The sequence below is a fragment of the Bufo gargarizans genome, chromosome 7 (genome assembly GCF_014858855.1).
Source record: "Bufo gargarizans isolate SCDJY-AF-19 chromosome 7, ASM1485885v1, whole genome shotgun sequence".
Taxonomy (NCBI): Eukaryota; Metazoa; Chordata; class Amphibia; order Anura; family Bufonidae; genus Bufo; species Bufo gargarizans.
This window is the reverse complement of record NC_058086.1, coordinates 185,786,170-185,802,807: the sequence shown is the minus strand read 5'-3', so window position 1 is coordinate 185,802,807 and position 16,638 is coordinate 185,786,170. Positions and strand designations below refer to the sequence as shown.

Below are 16,638 nucleotides of genomic sequence, written 5' to 3'. Positions count from 1 at the left end.
AGATATACACCTTTGACTCGGCAGAGTAAGCACGTTCTTCTAATAGGAGTTAGTAGATCTAGGTCTGTCAAATGTCCCAGGTAAACAAAGAACTGTACCTCATACATACGCATTTTCGGTTTGGCCAAGCATGTTCTTCCAATAGAAGGGAGCAGATCTAGGTCTGTCATTGCCGGCGCCATTTATTACTCAGATAAACAAGGGACTGTACCCCATACTTATGAATTTTTTGGGCCCGAATAAGCATTTTCTTCCAATACAAGTTAGTGTCATGGCTTGCGCTGCTTATCTCTCAGGTAAACAAAGGACCATACCTTATACATATGTATAAATTTTTATTTAGCCAAGTAAGCATATTTTTCCAAAAGTAGAGAGCAGATACAAATCTGTCACGGCTGGCATTGCTTATCTCTCAGTACAAAGGATTGTACAAGTTATATTCTGGCCTGTAGGTCCCTCGGTTCATGCAGTGGAAGACATGACGCTAGTACCATCAATATCCCAAATTTTTTATGCCGGACTGGATTCTTTCCTTTGCGGTTGTTTTTGATGCTACGGTCATGGCCGGGTTTCTTTGCCATGAAATTATTTTAGGGCTCTTGGCCGCAAAACATAACTGAACCACAATGAAAAACATTTACTATAGTGTCTGCACCTGTTTTTAGGCGTAAAAATGCTGTTTTAGAATGTTTTATATTTTTTTTTAGCCATAATTACTACGGAAAATGCACCTATTTTGGATACTTTTGTGCCTCGATTGTCCATTTTGACTTTTTAGCCCAATTCTGAAATTTGACATCTATTTTCAGACCTTTTTATGTAGGCGCGCCTTATCTTGTTGCAAAAACAGTCTAATTTCACTCCAGGGCTGCCGTATTTTTCTTTTCAGTGATGACTTGGGCAAAACGTTGCCTTCTACCGTGATGAACTACAGTAAAGATGTCATGAAGCTTCTACCATGATGAATAATAGTAAAGATGTCACGCAGTTTCTACCTTTCATGGAGATGTGCTCCTACTTTTAGCTCACTTGCGCCACATTTTCATGCACATACTTAATAGTCCAGTCTTAGTGAATATGAACCTGGCATACTGAAAAACAACCACCAAGGGGAAGACTATTAGCAATATGCCTCATCTAATTCATGAAGTGCTGTACTTTTAACAACTAGTAGACAAAAGAAAGACAGACGAGGGAAATGCGCATAATTGTATGCCAAAAAAACAAGCGAGCTTGATAAATGTGCCCTTTTTTTTATTTATTTTTTGGAAACACCAAATTTTTCCCCCCAATCCTACATGTTGTTGCTGCATTTTTAATGCCACAAACGCACAACTTACCGCTCACAAAGTTGTAGCTACTAACTGTGCAACACACGTTACTTCCACCACGTCATGGCTGCCATGCACATATAACAATATTTTGGATGCATATGTTACACTTTCAGCATGCCCCCCCCTTTTTTTTTTTTTTTTTAAACCACCATTTTGTGTACCTACAGCTGCATTACAGCTACCTAATCACCTCAGCATCCCACAATTATTTACAATATTGGCCTAATTCTGAACGTATGCAATAAAAAAAAGACGCCATAGCTAAAACAGATAAGATCAGGGATCCAAATCCGTCGTCTTTCTGTATGTCGTCATATAGAAAAACCTATATATAGGACAGCCATAACCTAGCGGCCACCCCGAAAAACAGATTACTAAAGTAAAACAAGGCCGTTGTGAATATATAGTAAAAAGAAAGAAATACATAAAAACCGCGAAATAGGTATCTGCAGGAACGCTCGCCTCAGAAGAACACGAAGAAGAAAAAAAAAAAAAAACAACAAGCTTTAAAATGGCGGCCGCTCTCTGACAGGAATCCTTCTGCTACGCTCCTATTGGTCAGCGCCATCGAGTTTCGTTCGTTCATTGGTTAGCACTCCCGTGCGCCCGCCCTCCTCGTGACGTCGCCAGGGCTGGGTGGGTGAGGGAGAGAGGAGGAGGAGGGGGACGGTTTAATGAAATGAGGAGAACGCGGCGCACGCGGGCAGAGCGGTGAGATGGCGTCCTGAGGGGAGGCTGAGGAGAATGCGCCGTCCTCGCACTGAGCTCTAGTAAGCGGGTCAGAGGAGGAAGACGACTTCAGACGGACACCAGTGTGTAATGTTCAGCGGCGTCACAGAGAGAAGGCAGTGAAGCAAATGGAGGAAGAGAAACCGAGCGCGCTCACTGACGTCAACGGGGGTAGTGGCGGGGGAAGTACAAGACCGGCAGCCAGCGAAGAAACAAGATTCGGTCCTTCTCAAAATGGCGAAGCTGAAGAAGAGGCGGCGGCGGTGGCGGAAAAAACTGGTTGCAAGAGGAGAAACAGCAGTGTGAACAGTGATCCGCCCAACAGCGCAGTCAGAGGGGACAGCACCCCAACAGAAGAGCCCCCCAGAAAACGCTTTCAGATCCCCAAGAAGAGCAGAGAAAAGAAAGGTGGTCGTCATCTTCTCCTGTGTAGCTAGGATATGAGTGCTGTCGTATTGCATGCCTATGGAGTAAATTTCACCTCGGCGCTGCCCTGGGGGCCACTTGTAGGGCTAGTGTAGAGTTGTATTCCTTTCCTTGCGTTATCTCCGCTAGAGGGCGCAGACGATCAGCGAGGACCCGTTTGATAGAAGGCAGTTCTCTGATGCGAGTTGGAGGCTGAATGGCTCCGCCCACGTGTTAATATTCCCCGCCCACGCGGTTTCAGTGGCCAGTTTTTTTTTCTTTTTTTGTTAATATTATTAATGGAATCATGTGCATAACTGTACAAGTAGGCATGTTTTTTTTTCTCTTTTTTCTCCCTTGGAATGGAACCTGTCCACAGGTATGGGCCTGCTTTTAATATGCTCTGAGCACACTGAAGTTTTGTGTCTAGTAATAGAGCTGGAGAGTAGCTTGCAGTGCACAGAGGCTTCCGACACAGATAGGTGAACAGCCCCCTTCCCCCTCTGAATTCTCTTGCCCCATCTTTACAGCTAAAATGGGCAATTTGTTTTTAAATGAGTCGTGTGGAGCGCTTTTATTGTAAGCGATTTCAGTCTTTTGTGGGGGGCGTGACCAAGTGAAGTGTGTCCAGATGTCCTAATGTAAGAAAATATTTTCCTTGCATCAGGTTCCCAGTCATGAAATGCTATGTGTTAAAATAATTGGATTTTTGTACTTATTGTGAAATCACTTTCTTGTTCAATTCTTTTGGGGACATGGTTATATTCCCAGCAGCCACTAGGAGGTGACACAAGAAATAAATAAAAAAATTGCCTCCGACCATGCGGGCTCCATGGACACTAGGCTAGTCAGTTATGGGACAGTTTTTACTTTGTGTAGCACATTTTATTTCCCCCAGAAAATTTTAGTTTGGGGTTAATCTTGGGCGCTATGGTAAAGTGACCAGATTATTAACTATTCTAGATTACTGGATAGTTAGAAAAATCACTTATGCTCGTAAGAGAACCTTTGGGAAAAATCCAGCATAATTTTAGAACATATTGTGAAAAATTGGGGACAATTTGTAATTGGTTATCTCTGTTCAGTCTTCTGCTTCATTTCATGTCTTCCGGATTTTTATACTTTCTGGATTACTAAATTAAGTGGAATTATTACTTATGATTTGGCAAAACTTTGTTAGCGCCTCAGTAACTGACTTGACCGTAATGGTAGTTTTCCTGAACATCTGTGGCCTTTAGTCTTTTCAAGGCTTAGAATAATGCACTCGTGGTTATGTCCCCGGAGGACATTATTTTTGTCATTTTAGGTAATTAGCCTCTCTATATCAATGTGGTTTATATCATTAACGGTAAATTAAATAAAGCTGAGCTCAATTTTGTAACTTGATATATTTTCTGAGAACCCTTGGGGATTCTTGGCTTCCATGGGACTGCATGATCTTCCTGTACGGTATTGCCATCCCATACTCAATGTCTTTTACATAATTTTTTATATATTTTTTTGAAACAAGTAAGTTGTAGGAACCATTCAGAAAAAATGGACAATAGTTTGATAGTTCCTCCCATGAGGGTTTAGTAAATATCTGTTGGTCATTGAAATTCTTGTAGATTTTAAAACGTGTAAAATTACATACCCCGTTGGTGAAGATAACAAAAATAAACTTCATCCGTCGCTTATTTCACCTTCTATAGTAACACAATAATATTATATAGTTCTAGCATTTTACTTGATTTAGGACAGTATTAAAGTAGTGCAGTGGTTTTATATACAACATGCCCCATTTTTGGTGCTCTGCTCGTGCTAGGCCCTCTGAGTTAAAATATACTTTAGATTTATATCGGCCCATTTATTAAAAGGTAACTGTCATATTTTTTTATTTATTTTTTAATGTAATTGGATAGGTCTAAGCTTACCTTAGTGCCCTAGTTAATACTTTTGTATAGGTATTGAATTACTTATTAATTGCAGTATGTTCTTTCCTCCCCCATGCATTTCAGTGGTTCAGCTAAAACAGTGTTGCTAGGTATGCTCCCTCTCCTATCTTCTATATACAGAAAACGGAGGAAGTAGTAGTGGGCGGTGCCGATATCGTGAACTACTTAGGAGAAAGAGGGCGTGTTTAAGTTTGGAGAAAGTCGATTGGTTGGGTTGAGGTTGCACGTTCCCAAGATAAGCTGAATAAATTCTGGGTAGTTGGGGGGGGGGGGGGGGTCTTAGCATCAGGGTAGGGGCATCGGCGGCCATCTTGAGAAGATAGTCAGAAAGAAGTCTTGTGAGGTTGCTATGGAATGAATCTTAGTAAACAAGTGGTATGTGGACACAATAATTTGTGATTATGGATTATGACCACAGCAGCAACAGCATATATAAAAAAATTGAATTTTTAGTGAAAATATGACAATTATCCTTTAAAACCTGTTAATTTATAATTGGTTTTTAGGCGGTTTTGTACAAGTTGACTTGCTTGACCACTGAGACTACTGCTTGAGTGTACACATTAGACTAATGGCGGAAGTAAAAAATTCTGGTAAGAATGGACGTCTATTGGAGGGTGGATCGATCTTGTAGAATTTTAGCGTTACCGATCATTTCTCAGGAGATAGATTACCGCCAAAGTTGTCTGGCAGTGACTTATTCCAGTCATTGAGATCACTTTCATGCTAGGCCAAAATGCCTGTCTGCCGAGCAACAGGTAACTTTTGTGTATGGCCACATTGAGTGAATTTTGGGATGTCTATGGAGTTTGTGTGACAATATTATGCAGCCCTACACATTGTAAAGCCAGGCTTTTTTCTGTAGAAGTTTCCTGTTCACACAACTGTAAAAAATATAAATAGTAATATTGCTAATTCTAATTGGTGCAAAAATTGTGCGTTACCCTGGAAGAAGACCTTTCACTGTTGGAAGTCATTTGAAATGGTTGTAGAGGTTTGGATAAGGTTAATATGAATATTGTAGCTCCCTGATCCACATAATCTGTTATAAATTTTTAATGTATTCCCCCTTTTTTGTTTTGTTTTATACAGTGGTGTACTTTAACGATACACGTAATTACTCGTTGCCCACTCTTGTGAATTTTAGAGATGTTAACGTAAAGCACAATAAAGTCTTTGCCTTATTGTCTTGTATGCGTTTCTATTCATTTATTTTTTACAAATTCACAATTGACAATTTAAAAAGTTAGCCTACGTACATTTGGCAGTAACTTTATATATTTTTTTTTCTTTTTGTGTTCGTCTTTCAGCTCTTCAGCCAATTAGTTCTGGCTCGCGAGATTTTGAGGAGATATTGAAAATTCTACATTCGTCTTACTTGGATGCAAATTCTAAGATACATTTTACATACCAAACTGCTCGAATCGTTCACAATGAATTCTTGGAAAAAGAGGTCAGTGAGATTGAATTAGTAATCTCGCAGATTGATTGCCTGTGCCCTGTAAAACATTGGTTCTGGCTCGTGTTACTTTTTAACACTTTTCTGGAGCATTAAGCTATAAACTCAAAAAAACGTGGATCAGTTTTGGTATATGCTTTAACGAAAATGGCAAAGTATTATTTTTTTCAAAAATGAATTTGCCAACTTTGAGTGAAGGTTGTGTACTATGTTGCACACGTACTAGTTGGCACATTTTACATCTTCACTTAGTTTTGTGTGCTTAATAGACTATTTTGGATGAAGATTCTGGATTTTTCAATCCTTTCCCAAATTCCATACTTCTTTTTTGTTCTTTTTTCTTAGTTCACTGAGAAAAGAAGACAATTGAAATTTGATGGTCGATCAGAAAAAGAACTTGTCGAATCTTATGCTTTTCTTTTGGCTGAGGAAGATCAGGTAAGAAAATTTATTGCAGTTGCTAACCCTTGTCCATGAAGTCTTCTATTTTAGCAACGCATAGTCTAAGGAGAAACCTTTTAATATGGAGGCACGTGTACACTATTTTGAAGTCCACATTAAAATATCTCCGATACGTTATTGTTACAGATGTTCAAATTATCCACACTTGCTAAATACTCAGGACATAATTGTGGAGCCTTCGTCTTGCAGGAATATATTCTGGGGATTTTTTTCCCCCCTCTCCTTTGCATGTTCAATAGGTGTTCCATGACATTATATACATGGCTACTTCTGGTTTGGTTGGGATGTTTTCAGATGAACAATAGCCCATACCCAGTAATAATAACATGAAATATGAAGCCATTGTTACATTTGGACACTGATTTATTTTTTGGTTGATCTGAAGAATTAGGCATGGACGTTTTTCTCACCATGGGTTAGAAGCCGCATGAAATTTATTTTCCCTCCGTACACAATGGTTTTCCTGGCAGGCAAGTCTTGCATCTTATGTGCATACTGTTAAGTACCTGGATTCAGTTCTTGGAAGAAGAAACAGATTTTTTTTTTCTTCTCCCAAATCGGCAAATTTTTTGTCGGATCTCATGTTAGCATTTATGGAAAAAATTGGGTGAGATGCACTCAAATTGCTGAACATACCAAGAAAAAAACGGTTTTAATGGATTTTAAATATTACTGTGTGATAAATATGCAGTTTGGACTTCTCAACGGTATTGGAAATCAAATCTGACGTCGCAGTCAAAGACTTGTTTAAAACAAATGTTGAGACATACACCTGGATTTCTATTCAATTAGGAAACATGGCAAAATGAGAATCCACTGCAGCTTTAAAAAAAAAAAAATGCCATTTTGAAATTGACATTTTTAGTTAAATAGCTTCTACCTCCCTTTTTGGAAAATTCTAATTGGTATATGTTTTAAAGGGTTTATACCATGTTTAATGTAGAAAATGCAAATCGGACAACTTGACTATCTTTCTTACAAAGCTAGAACCAGCCCTGTACTTCACATGGATGCACAGATCCCTCCATTCATTGCCTTGCTACTTATTTTAAGCTGGCAGCCTATGGTCATACTCTTAAGGAATGTGTCCTTTCTGCTGCTCTCTCTCGCTGCAACTGTCAGTTTAACAGGAGTTGAAGGATGGCATTGAGCATGTGCGTCCACTTCAAGGTGGACAGAGAAATAAGGAAATGAACAAACAGCAGGTGGTGCTATACAGATGGATCTCATTTGGAAAACTCAGTAACTATTAAATTTTTATTACATGCAATTATTAAAATTATTAAAAATATTCAGATCCAGGCGATGCTTTGAAAAGTGTAGAATATTTTTTTCATGGGACAGCCTTTTAAAGAGAAACTTTAAAAACATTTTTTTTTTTTTAAGTGAACAGAATTGTATATGACACACCTGAGAGTAAATAAGTGTTAATCACTGCAATCCTGTGTAATCAGCTGCTGACCCTTCAGATTGGAAGAGACAAACACAAGAAAGTCACATTTTGACATCCCAGCTGTAAAGCCCTTCCCTCCAGCTGAGCATTAGTTCCTTTCTAGCATTCAATTTTTTTATATTTTAAAACTAATCTTTTAGAATAACTTGGTTGTGTATTCTCACAAAGGAAAGGGTGTGGTCTAAACTTCATTTAGACATTCACAATGTTAACTGGTTACTTCTTTGCAATGCACTTAATTAACAAGATAGTGATTAGCACACAATCTGTAACACAAAACTGGAGGATGTCGCCATATTACTTTATTTTTCTATATTTAATTGTAACAACAATATAAAATTTAAAAGTGCACTTCAGAAAACTGGCTCCATTGAATCTGCAAGGCCTTGGTGGGCCAGTGTGTGTGGATTACTTTTCCTAGACGCACTGCACACTTCGGAAACAAATGCTTGCTGTAAGATTGGACTAAAGTAAATTGGCACACTTAACACTAAAGACATACAGGCTCTGCCAGACCTGCTGCTTGCCAACTTGTTACCACATTTTAATGTAATTATACCTCCATTTTAGCGGTGCTTTACTGCAAATGGTCGTACAGGTATGTCTTACTGGATGGTACTGCCACAGTCCGGAACTAGTGTGATTAGTTACCTCTGATCCTGGCCGTTTAAAACCACTGTCAGTTGAAGAGTTCACCATGGGTTGTCATTGCAGCTGAGAGGCCTGACAAATGCAACAAGACCTGCCTTGGATGTATACAGCTTTATCCTCATTAAATAGGGCTAATCTGTGATAAGATGCAGATTGCAGGGATGTCTGTAAAAATCACTGACGTACAAATAAGGACATGTCCTTTCATGATGCTCAATTAACCTGTGGTAGTATGGATGGCAGTACTGCCTTCTATTGATAACAATGGGAGGTTGATTCCACACACTATGCTTGCCAAAAGCCACAAACAAAATGTGCAATGTGAACTTAAAGGGATTCTGTCAGCCAGATTTTAGCTACAGAGCTTTTCATATCACATCTGTCTCCTTGATCTAGAGAAAAATATACTAGTCTTACCCCCACCAGTCTTTTCATTTTTGCTAAAAATCACTTTTATTTACATGCTAATTACCTTCATAAGGAGCCCAAGGGGTTGTCCCTCTGGCCTTTTGGAGCCCAGCCGCGCCCCTTATCTTGTTAAATATTCACTCCTCTCCTCCTTTTTTTTTTTTTTTTTTTTTTTTTTTTTTTCTTTCTTCCCCAGCCCCCCCAGTGTGCCGTAATCTCGCGCATGCGCCCTTGATACACACGTCCGGGTCCACGCGTTGTCCTGGCAGCAGCCTCATCCAGGGGAATTGCGCATGCGCCAGCTTTCTGTGCAGAAAGTTGTGTAGAGGCCGGCGCTCTTACATAACTTCGGCAATCCACGGCTAGCGCAGTGGCTTATTTGAAAATTGTTTTTCTAAACTACACGACCTCTTTATTGACCTATAAAGAATGTACTAATATGGAGGTCTAACGCCATCTGGTTTTATGTTCATTTCCCTTTCCCTTGAAAATCCATACTATACTACCGTACCATAAATTACTTCTGACGAACATCCCTTTACTTACTAGGTGAACAATATAAGTGAGAGAGGGTTACAAGTGGGAAACTCCAGATTAACCACACTTGGCAAGCCCTCAATGGGTAAGTGTTAATTGAATATTAATTTCCAATTATAATTTCAGGGACACTTCTCAGTGATCCAACAACAATGTGTGTTTATGGATTTTTAGATGCACTTTTTTTTCCTCCTTTTGAAAAATGCACTTTACAGTAAATAAGTTTTTGAATAAAAGCATGAAGCTACAGTTTTTTAAAATATCGCTTGTTTGTATTATCTCAATTCCAAGCAGTCGATATCTTTTACTTCCCCCCCCCCCTTTTTTTTTTTCCTGCAGAAAGTTGAGCTCATTTATGTATGACATTTCTCAAACATGCCTTCCAGCCTATAAAAATCTTGGTCAATATGCGTGACATACAGTCAGGTGCTTATGTAGAAATGTCTCCAGATTACATTGTTTACCTCAGGTCCAAAAATATTGCTCCAGCCTTGACATCCTAGTCCTGTCCATTCCTATTATCCCTCAACTGAAAGTTTCAAACAATTCTTTATTGGCTAACATGAAAAGAGACTTATATAACTGCCAAGGTCCTGTGAACAGCTTAAGGCTGGGTTCACATCTGCACTTTTAATTCTGCCGGAGGAACATAGTGCCAGAATTCACTGTATCCGATGTACATGTCGTCTGGAAAAAAATACTACACACAGTATTTTTTGTCCAGCCAAAAACTGCTCTATATACCAGAACGATTACAATACAACAGTGACAGAATACACACAGATTTGCGTTCACTAATAGTGATCCTATAATAAGGAGTACCCTATAATAACGTACCCACTCAGTGTACATAAACATACACGAACAGAAGATAAACTGAGACTTAATGGGTATAGTAGAAAAATATAAATATACTTTATTGGGTGATACATAAAAATAATTAATTAGACAGAATGCAAAAGTGGACTACACCTGAGGGGACATAACTTAGTCACACAAAAATAGGGGAGGCAACCAAAAAATTAAAGGCCCACATAGAACACCCTTGCTGTATTTACAGATGGTGAACACACAGTACATATTCTTACCTACCTATGTGCAGGTCTCCTCATAAATATGACCTCCTGTTAGGATTACCACACTATTTACATAAGGCCTCATGCACGTTGTGTGGCCGTATTGTGGCCTGCATACGGCGGGTCCACAATACACGGGCACTGGCCTGTGTGCACTCTGCATCAAGGATGTGGACCCATCCACTTGAATAGGTCCACAATCGCGGTGATACGGAACGGAAGCACGGATCGGAGCCCCACGGAAGCACTATAGAGTGCTTCTGTGGTGTTTCTGGTCATGCCTCTGCACCGCAAAAAAAATTGAAAATGACTCCCAGGCTATGAGCTGTGCGCTACGATTGGCCAGCGCTGCAGCAAGGGACAACCCCAATACAAAAACTCTATCCAGTACAAAAGAAGGAGCTGCAGACACCGGAGCCTATACCGGGCGAACGGAGCGGCGCCCAGACATACTAGTAAGTGCAGGGGGACCCCTGGGCGCCGCTCTGCCCACTGATATAGTTAGTTTTTAGAATAGTGAAAGGTCTTCTTTAAGTAGGTAACTTTAGTAAAGTGATCTGTACAGACCAAGAAGTGGCATCCATTAGGCTTTTTGGTCAGTATGAAATCTGCTGAATTTTAGGATTTTATTCACCCTCTTCGCTACCAGCTTGTTTGCCCATTGCTCCAGTGCCGTACATGTAAAAATGAGCCCCCCACACAAATTCGTAGATATAACTATAAAAAAAGTTATGGGGGTCAGAATATGGTGATGTGTAAAAAATAAAAAAAGTTAAAATTTATATTTACACTGTTTAGACATAAAAACCTATACATACAGTACAGACCAAAAGTTTGGACACACCTTCTCATTCAAAGAGTTTTCTTTTTTTTCATGACTATGAAAATTGTAGATTCACACTGAAGGCATCAAAACTATGAATTGACACATGTGGAATTATATACATAACAAACAAGTGTGAAACAACTGAAAATATGTCATTCTAGGTTCTTCAAAGTAGCCACCTTTTGCTTTGATTACTGCTTTGCACACTCTTGGCATTCTCTTGATGAGCTTCAAGAGGTAGTCACCTGAAATGGTCTTCCCTTCACAGGTGTGCCCTGTCAGGTTTAATAAGTGAGATTTCTTGCCTTATAAATGGGGTTGGGACCATCAGTTGTGTTGTGGAGAAGTCAGGTGGATACACAGCTTATAGTCCTACTGAATAGGCTTAGAATTTGTATTATAGCAAGAAAAAAGCAGCTAAGTAAAGAAAAAGGAGTGGCCATCATTACTTTAAGAAATGAAGGTCAGTCAGTCCGAACAATTGGGAAAACTTTGAAAGTGTCCCCAAGTGCAGTCACAAAAACCATCAAGCGCTACAAAGAAACTGGCTCACATGCGGACCGCCCCAGGAAAGGAAGACCAAGAGTCACCTCTGCTGCGGAGGATAAGTTCATCCGAGTCACCAGCCTCAGAAATCGCAGGTTAACAGCAGCTCAGATTAGAGACCAGGTCAATGCCACACAGAGTTCTAGCAGCAGACACATCTCTAGAACAACTGTTAAGAGGAGACTGTGTGAATCAGGCCTTCGTGGTAGAATATCTGCTAGGAAACCACTGCTAAGGACAGGCAACAAGCAGAAGAGACTTGTTTGGGCTAAAGAACACAAGGAATGGACATTAGACCAGTGGAAATCTGTGCTTTGGTCTGATGAGTCCAAATTTGAGATCTTTGGTTCCAACCACCGTGTCTTTGTGCGACGCAGAAAAGGTGAACGGATGGACTCTACATGACTGGTTTCCACCGTGAAGCATGGAGGAGGTGGTGTGGGGGTGCTTTGCTGGTGACACTGTTGGGAATTTATTCAAAATTGAAGGCATACTGAACCAGCATGGCTACCACAGCATCTTGCAGCAGCATGCTATTCCATCCAGTTTGCGTTTAGTTGGACCATCATTTATTTTTCAACAGGATAATGACCCCAAACACACCTCCAGGCTGAGTAAGGGCTATTTGACCATGAAGGAGAGTGATGGGGTGCTGCGCCAGATGACCTGGCCTCCACAGTCACCGGACCTGAACCCAATCGAGATGGTTTGAGGTGAGCTGGACCGCAGAGTGAAGGCAAAAGGGCCAACAAGTGCTAAGCATCTCTGGAAACTCCTTCAAGACTGTTGGAAGACCATTTCAGGTGACTACCTTTTGAAGCTCATCAAGAGAATGCAAAGCAGTAATCAAAGCAAAAGGTGGCTACTTTGAGGAACCTAGAATGACATATTTTCAGTTGTTTCACACTTTTTTTGTTATGTATATAATTCTACATGTGTTAATTCATAGTTTTGATGCCTTCAGTGTGAATCTACAATTTTCATAGTCATGAAAATAAAGAAAACTCTTTGAATGAAAAGGTGTGTCCAAACTTTTGGTCTGTACTGTATGTGGTATTGTTGTAATTATACTGACCCAGAGAATGATGGTGGCATTAGAAAGTACAACTTGCCCCGCAAAAAAATAAGCCCTCGTACAGCTATGTGAACAGAAATGTAAAAAAGTTATGGCTCAAGGAATAAAGGGAAGAAAAATGAAAAAAATAAAAATGCGGTATCCTAAGGGTTAAATGGGGTTTCTGACCCTTTAACTGACCTCATGTGGCCTAGGTGCTGCTCGGTCCCATTCAAGTTAATCGGGCTGAGCTGCGATACCAAGAACAGCTGCTATATAATGTACAGTGCTGTGCTTGGTAAGCTGTGAGTGAGAAGGACACAGCGCTCATCCTAAAATATCTGATTGGTGGGGGTTGGAAAACCCCTTCAGGAACCTGCCATTTTTCACCTTGAGGACCAGGCCATTTTTTGCAAATATGACATGTCACTTTATGTGGTGATAACTTTAAAACGCTTTTACTTTTCCAAGCCATTCTGAGATTGTACTCATGACCGTGGTAAATTTGAGTCAAAATATTTCATTTTTATTTATAAAACATACTTCATGTTTGGATCATTTTGTAAATTACATTTTCTTTTTTTGGGAAGTTAGAAGGTAATCATGACATTTTTCAGAAAATTTCCAAAACCCACTTTTTAACCCCTTCCTGACCGCAATCCGTCTATGTACATGATAGCTGCACATACCCCGTGCAGCTACCACGTGTATAGAAGTCATGGCAGTTCTTTAATCCAAGCGCTGCAAAGCGCTTGGATTAAAGCTTCTGCCCCTGCCCTGGTGCTGTCACGGACAGCATATAATCTAGTAATGCCGGCAAGGGACCAATCTTAAATAAATAAGAAAGTACCGTATTTTTCGCCGTATAAGACGCACCGGCGTATAAGACGCACCTAGGTTTTTGGGAAGGAAAATAAGAAAAAATATATTTTTAACCAAAAGGTGTGCTGTGGGTTTGGAACTAGGTGGTCTGTGGATGGCACTTTTACTGGGGATCTGTGGATGACGGACACTGTTATGGGGGGATCTGTGGATGACGGACACTGTTATGGGGGGATCTGTGGATGACGGACACTGTTATGGGGGGATCTGTGGATGATGGACACTGTTATGGGGGAACTGTGGATGACAGACACTGTTATGGGGGGATCTGTGGCTGGCACTGTTACAGGGGGGGGATCTGTGGATGGCACTGTTATACATGTGTCATCCACAGACCCTCCCAGCCCATAACTGTGCCATCCACAGATCCCCCGCCGCTCCAGTATACTAATATTATATGTCTTATTCAATTAATAGTTATTAAATATGCTTCTTTATTCCTAATAGTACCTTAAATCCTAAGCGCTTCAGTACAATGCCGGCAGGCCGGGCAGCCGGCGCGGCGCGTCACTCACTGACGTCACTTGCCTGCGCCGCCTGCTTCATTCATAAAGTAGGCGGCGCAGGCACGTGACATCAGGGAGTTACGCTGCCGCCCGCCCGGCCTGCATTGTACGGATGCGCTTAGGATTTAAGGTACTATTAGGCATAAATGGGCATATTTAATAACCATTAATTGAATATGACATATTTTATTAGTACACCGGAGCGGCGGGGCGGGCCTTTAGTACAGTGACTGCACCGCCCCGCCGCTATTGCCGGCCCCAGCTCCTCCTCCCAGTCCCTCCCCGAGTCCCCGCTCGCTTTACATCGCTGCCAGCGATGTAAAACTGACTGCATTCGCCGTATAAGACGCAGGGGCATTTTCCCCCCATTTTGGGGGAAGAAAAAGTGCGTCTTATACGGCGAAAAATACGGTATACATATTGGGTATTGCCACGTCCCTAATGATCTGCTCTATAAAACTGTCACATGACCTAACCCCACAGATGAACAAAAAAAACTGTTCCTTGCCCTATAAAGTGTAATAATGAATGATCAAAAAATCATATGTACCCCAAAATGGTACCAATAAAAACCTCAACTCTTTCTGCAAAAAACGAGGCCCCGAACAAGACAATCGGTAGAAAAATAAAAAACATATGGCGTTCAGAAAATAGACACACACAAACATAATTTCTTTAAAAAAAATGCCTTATGTAAAACTGAAACAAACAAAAAAAGTTGACCTATTTGATATCACTGCGTCTAACAACCTGCTCTATAATAGCACATGATCTACCCTGTCGGATGAATCTTGTAAAAAATTAAAGATGACAAAACTGCCAAAACAGCAAATTATTTTTGTTTTACCTTGCCTCACAAAAAAACGTAATATAGAGCAATTAAAAATCATGTACCCCAAATTAGTACCAATAAAACTGTCACCTTATCCCCTAGTTTCCAAAATAGGGTCACATTTTTGGGGAGTTTCTACTGTAGGGTGCATCGGGGGGGGGCTTTAAATGGGACATGGCATCTAAAACCAGTCCAGCAAAATCTGCCTTCCAAAAACCATGTGGAGTTCTTTTCCTTCTGCCTTGTGCCCGTAGATCAGTTTACAACCACATGTGGGTTGTTTCTGTAAACCGCAGAATCAGGGTAATAAATATTGAGTTTTGTTTCGCTGTTAACCCTCAATGTGTTAAAGAAAAAAATTTCATAAAATGGAAAATCTGCCAAAAATGTGCAATTTAGAAATTTCATCTCCATTTTCCTTTAATTCTTGTGGACCCCTAAAGGGTTTACAAAGTTTGTGAAATCAGTTTTGAGTAACTTGAGGGGTGTAGTTTCTACAATAGGGTCATTTATGGGGGTATCCCCTATGTAAGCCCCACAAAGTGACTTCAGTCCTGAACTAGTCCTTAAAAAGTTGGTTTCGGATCTTAATTTTTTTTTTAAAGAATTGCTTCTAAACTTCTAAGCCTTCTAACGTCTTAAAAAAATAACATGACATTTACGAAATTATGCCAACATAAAGTATACATATGGGAGAATGTTAAGTAATAAATATTTTATGAGGTATCACTTTCTGTTTTAGAAGCAGAGAAATTGAAATTTTGAAAATTGCGAATTTCTCTTTTTTTTTTTTTTTTTTTTTTTTTTTTTTTTTTGTGTGTGTAAATTTGGGATTTTTTCGTAAATAAAGGTGAAATATTTTGACTCAAATTTATGACTGTCATGAAGTACAATGTGTCACAAGAAAACAATCTCCGAATGGCTTGGATAAGTAAAAGCGTTCCAAAGTTATTACCACATAAAGTGACGCATGTCAGATTTGTACATTTTGACCTGGACACTGGGGCATCAATGACCTTTGGTCATGAAAGGGTTAAGGACCAGTTCAGGTCTGAAGTCACTTTGTGAGGCTTACATAATAGAAACCACCCATAAATGTCCCCAGAAACTACACCACTCAAGGTATTCCTAACTGAGTTTACAAACTTTGTTAACCCTTTAGGTGTTCCACAAGAATTAAAGGAAAATATAGATGACATTTCTACTTTCTACATTTTAATCCATTTTTTTTTCACGCTAACAAAGCAAGGGTTAATAGCCAAACAAAACTCAATATTTATTACCCTGATTCTGTAGTTTTCAGAAACACCCCATATGTGGTCGTAAACTGCTGTTACAGGCACACGGCAGGACGCAGAAGGAAAGGAACGCCATCTGGTTTTTGGAAGGCAGATTTCACTGGGATCATTTTAAGTTGCCATGTCACATTTGAAGACCCCCTGATTAGGGTTGCTGCAGGTATCGAAATTTCGATACCCAATCGATATTTTTGTCCCGGTATCGATACGATACCGGAATTTCCATTTTTTCAATACTGGGCTGTG

General features: G+C 40.1%; 1 protein-coding gene across 5 annotated transcripts in view; it reads left to right on the top strand.

The window, feature by feature from the left end:
* Positions 1-2,004: 2,004 nt before the first annotated feature.
* The window catches only part of TASOR (transcription activation suppressor), a 92,624-nt gene continuing 77,990 nt past the window's right edge, over positions 2,005-16,638 (top strand). For 4 of the 5 annotated variants that reach the window (XM_044302293.1, XM_044302294.1, XM_044302292.1 and 1 more), the window contains exons 1-4: positions 2,005-2,471; positions 5,713-5,855; positions 6,207-6,299; positions 9,385-9,457. In XM_044302293.1, the coding sequence (XP_044158228.1) occupies positions 2,192-2,471; positions 5,713-5,855; positions 6,207-6,299; positions 9,385-9,457 (589 nt within the window). In that variant the 5' untranslated portion in view covers positions 2,005-2,191. Of the gene's footprint in view, positions 2,472-5,712; positions 5,856-6,206; positions 6,300-9,384; positions 9,458-16,638 lie in introns of those variants that run through there. The other variant, XM_044302296.1, reaches the window with a different exon arrangement.